Here is a 5,009-nt window from a genome sequence, read left to right as displayed (position 1 = left end):
TCTCAAAAAAAAAAGAAAGAATCATAGTATTTTTCTATTTATGTTTCATGGTCCTTTAATGAAAATAACAGTATTTCAGAGGCCAGGATTTAAAAACCAATGTCACGGGCAATCTATCAAATTATAACACTTACCTCATCTTTGCAACTAGAATCTTGCCAAATGCTGTTGATATTGATAAAAGTGTTTTCATACATAATTGGCAGTTGTGCAGCAATAGAGTATCTATAAAATAGTTGCAAGTTAAAAAAAAAATTACCCGGTAAAAAGACAGTCTCCTGACAGATCTGAAAAATGTGCTTGTATTTAAGAGCAGTTTGAATACAATACTTAAAATTAGTACTTGTCAGTGAGAGAAAAAGGAAGGTGCAGAGAATGTTAGGGGTAATTACAGCAACTAATGATAGTGTTTGAGGGCAGGCTGAATCTTTGTGAGTATGTTCGTTCATTTGTATTTGCTGGGGTTTGCTCTAAATCATCTTTCTGTATCAAGAGTTATTTTTCACTTCTCTTTGAAAAGTACTAGAGATGGGAACTTTTACCATAGATATTGGTTTATAAAAATCAGGATATTACTACAAAAGAAAAATATTTGATTCTTTTATATAATTTAACCTTAAATCATTTATAGAGCTAAGAACATGCATTAATAACATCTCTTTGAACCTTAGTTTTTCTTTAATCTTCAAAGTAGATTTTAAAGAATGAAATATTAAGAATTCCATCAATAAATTTAAATTGAAATGGATTCATTTGAACTAATGGCTGAGTAAAATGGTGACATTCCCATATTAAACATGATGATTTGGTATATTATATTACACATTTTCATTTATTTCATGGAGAGTAGAATTGTTATGAGCAGTAATTCAGAAAAATGTGAGTTGACTTCATGGAACTATTTCCCACATTTTTTTAAAAAAAGACTTTAACTGATAATGTCTCCTTTTAGATGTTTTGTGGAACACCTGGTAAAATATTCTAAATCCTTTGCACATTGTTCTTTAGTTTCAGCTCAAATTCTCAAGAGCAACCTTGCATCAATGGAACAACAAATTGTTCATCTGGAACATGACATCAAGAAATTCCCCCAAGCAGAAAATCAACACGATAAGTTTGTGGAAAAGATGACCATATCCTTTATTTATTTAAGCATTTTGTCTAGTTTTTAGTCTCTATGTTTGTCTGTTTACTAACTGTGTGGTTAGTTCTAGATTTACTAGTCTTTTCACACCATCTGGATGAATTTGTGTATATGCTGTTTTTCTATTAGTAGCATAAATTTTGTTTCATGATGTTTTCAACCAGTAGGCAAGGGAACAATTAGATTTTTTTAAAATGCCGTTTCTCAAAGAAGAATTCCTTTTGAAAGCCCACAGGATATGCAAGGTAAGTCTTAAGAGGCTTGATGAAACCTAAACAAAACAAAACAGAATATTCTTATATAACCAAATGTTTAAAGTAAATGATCAACAGAAGGTTTTTTTTGTCTGAGTTTTTTTTTTTGTGTGTATACATTTTCTGAGGGCATGTGTGCATTTTCAAGGACAATAAGAGGATAACTAATATCACTAGACTGAAAGGACTGTGAAGAATAAATGGATACATGGTTGGATGGATAGACGAATTGATCAGTAGATGATATATTTACATAAATTATAGTAGATATCTGTATAACATTAAGCATTTCTTGTTAAATAAACATTTTTTGAAACTTCTAGTTTATAGCAGTATATTCATATAAATCATAAAAATATATAAAAGGAAAACTTGAGAAATAGCATTTAGCTTGAATTGTTTAATGTTAAATCTGGTGTCTAAAGATAAACTACATTAGAACTGATTTTTTTATAATTTTCTATTTTAGTTTTCAAAACTTAAAGCCATATCCTCCTCCTCTGGGTTTAAATAAATATCTTGAACTGCAGATTGATTCACCATTTTATATCTCTAGAGGGAATAAATACTGTAAATTCTTTATCTGATAATAAGTAAATTCCTTCAACAACTATTTGGCAGTCACCTTGTTTCAAGGTTAAATCTATTGCCTTTTTCTTTTCTGATGTACTTTATTGTTTGCCCAATTTGGAAGTTACAGTGCTGAACTTGAATTACTTAAGAATGGCAATTTAGGCCGGGCACGGTGGCTCAAGCCTGTAATCCCAGCACTTTGGGAGGCCGAGACGGGCGGATCACGAGGTCAGGAGATCGAGACCATCCTGGCTAACATGGCGAAACCCCGTCTCTACTAAAAATACAAAAAATTAGCCGGGCGAGGTGGCGGGCGCCTGTGGTCCCAGCTACTCGGGAGGCTGAGGCAGGAGAATGGCGTAAACCCGGGTGGCGGAGCTTGCAGTGAGCTGAGATCCGGCCACTGCACTCCAGCCTGGGCGACAGAGCAAGACTCCGTCTCAAAAAAAAAAAAAAGAATGGCAATTTAGATTTATGTAAAAAAAATTTTAACTCTCAGTGTTTTGATTCATTAATGAATACTGTGTTTTGTATGGTCCTTTAGTGATTCTGAGTACCTTCATGAATACAAATATTGGCAACATAAGTTTGTGAGTGATTGGAGGCAGGGAATCCACAAAAATAACCTTGAGTTGCATTACTGGCCACGTTGGGATACTTAATATGAAGGTTTCACTTTGTTGCTGATTACATTTTTTGTTTCAAATATGTTATATTGTCCTGTGCCTGGAAACACCACTTCCTTTTTCACCTTTCGATTTTGGTTCTTGCCTTATATTTGAATTTAATTCCTGATCCCCTTTTTCTTTTGAACATTTTCTTCTACTGTTGGCTTATAGCCACACAACAGCTTGCAACATTGAGTCTTTGTTGCTCATTTAGAAAAAGAAAAGTAATTTCAAACCCTCGTGAACTTGGCCTGGACTCCTTATTTTATTTCTCTCTTTATGCAGGTAATTAAGCACTTTAAAATGAAAATCCAGAGCCTTCTGTATCTGTATGTTACAGATGAATGGTTATTCTTCATTTAAGTGGCACTAAAGTGTGACTCTTTGTCCACAAGGGGATTGAAAACTGTATTAAAATGTATGGGGCTGTTACTTTGCATATCATATTTTTTAAAGAAACAAAATAAAATACACAGCAATTTATTTCAGAGAAAAAATTAGAATATTGACTTGGGTTGGTTAAAAACTATGAATTAATGGATTATAATGATAAAACTGTGGCTCAAGTTATTCTTCCTTTGAAAGACTTCTTGGTCACCCATTGAGTGTTTCTATCTTCCAGAAAGAGACAAAATGCATAATCATTGTATGTATGTATATGAGTTCTAGTGCCTACCTAATATATATATTTTTTACCCTCCTGGCAATGCTAAAAGAGAAAGATATTTTATTGTGAGATACTTGATCCTGTTTTAAAAATAGAACCATGATTCCGTTTCTAGTATAGGATCCTTTGTACTCGATGATCTTTCCAATGTTTCCATCCAGTGCCAATACATTGTATTGCTTCAAGTCACTGGCCCTTTAAATTGAATAATTAGGGGCACAAGTATGGGAGTAGTTTCCATGGAAAGTAACTTTAGCTACTTAAACAGTAATCTCTCTATGAGGACTGAGTTCACAAGCTGAAAAGCACTCATATGCCTTTGGACTTCAGAATAGCAACAGTGCTATAGTTAGCAGCAATGGCATGATGGCTTCAGGGCAACTGAATATGCAGGTTGAATCTTCAAATCTCCAAGTCAGCCTATGTCCTGGAGCACCCTGTATTTACCCTTACTCTTTCCCAATTTTGATTGAACACTTACAATATGCTAGACATTGCCAGGCATGAAAATTGAACAGTACACAAGATGATAGAAAACTTGACCTCAGGCTGCTGACAGTCTGACATGTGTATGTTCTCTGTCTTGCTGTCCCCATGGGAGAGATTATGTATGGTTTGTTAATTACTATATGCCCACCACAATGCCTACCACCTAGTACAATGTAGGCACTCATTAAATGTGTGTTGAATTACACAGTATTATAGCTAGAGACAATGAAGATCATCTAGTCCAAGCCCTTGCTTTTACTTAGCACTTCAAAATGATACTGTCAAACAGTGTTAGGCTGTGCTTATAGTTATAAAACTTTTCTTCATATAAATCTCACAAATGTGAGTATCATTGAATCAGCTTTATAGAGCATGCTGTAAAGTATAATCAGTTTTAGGAGAGAGGATCCACAGCTCCACAAGTAAATGTCAGAAAAAAATAGGCAAAAATCAAAAACAAACAAACAAAAACCTTTCCAAGGCTATTTCTAGCCTGCTGGGGCCAATGGCTTTAAAAGGAAACTCATCACCTCTTTCTTCCTTTCTATACCCAAAATTGGTTGCTTGTTCTGACTCAGAAAAAATTAGATGGTATGGGAGAGAAAAATCAATGTTTCTTGACCCATTCTAAGGTTCATGGCTGACACCCTATAATACAATATTAACAAGAGCAAAGCATACAAATTTATTTAATGTGAGTTTTATGTGACACAGAAACCTCCATAAAAGAAGACTCAAAGAAACAGGGAAAAACCATGTATTTTATGGGCAGTTGTGCAGAAGTATTGTAGCAGGACGAGCTGTAGACAAAAGTCCTCAGACACTGAGTTAAAGAAGGAAGGGGTTTATTCGGCCGGGAGTATTGGCAAGACTTCTGTCTCAAGAGCCGAGCTCCCGAGTGAGCAATTCCTGTTCCTTTTAAGGGCTCACAACTCTAACAGGGTACACGTGAGAGGGTCATGATCAATTGAGGAAGCCGGGGATATGTGACTGGGGGCTGCATGCACCGGTAATTAGATCAGAACAAAACAGGATAGGGATTTTCACAGTGCTTTTCTATTCAATGCCTGTAATCTATAGATAACATAACTGATTAGGTCAGGGGTCGATCTTTTTTTGTTTTTTTGTTTGTTTCCTTTTACCATTTTAATGGTTACTCCACACATCCTTGACTTACTACAACTCTTTTTTTTTTGTTTGTTTCCTTTTACCAT

The 5,009-nt window shown here is 34.8% G+C and overlaps 1 protein-coding gene across 4 annotated transcripts in view; it reads left to right on the top strand.

Annotated features, from left to right (window-relative positions):
* The window catches only part of DIAPH2 (diaphanous-related formin 2), a 940,316-nt gene that overhangs the window by 567,272 nt on the left and 368,035 nt on the right, over nucleotides 1-5,009 (top strand). For all 4 annotated transcript variants that reach the window (XM_011937272.1, XM_011937270.1, XM_011937273.1 and 1 more), the window contains one exon: nucleotides 1,009-1,133. In XM_011937272.1, coding sequence (XP_011792662.1) covers nucleotides 1,009-1,133 — 125 coding nt within the window. The remainder of the gene's footprint in view (nucleotides 1-1,008; nucleotides 1,134-5,009) is intronic.

Source organism: Colobus angolensis, unplaced genomic scaffold (genome assembly GCF_000951035.1).
Source record: "Colobus angolensis palliatus isolate OR3802 unplaced genomic scaffold, Cang.pa_1.0 Scaffold161, whole genome shotgun sequence".
NCBI classification, from domain to species: domain Eukaryota; kingdom Metazoa; phylum Chordata; class Mammalia; order Primates; family Cercopithecidae; genus Colobus; species Colobus angolensis.
The sequence above is the reverse complement of the archived record's forward strand: the minus strand, read 5'-3'. Positions and strand labels throughout refer to the sequence as shown.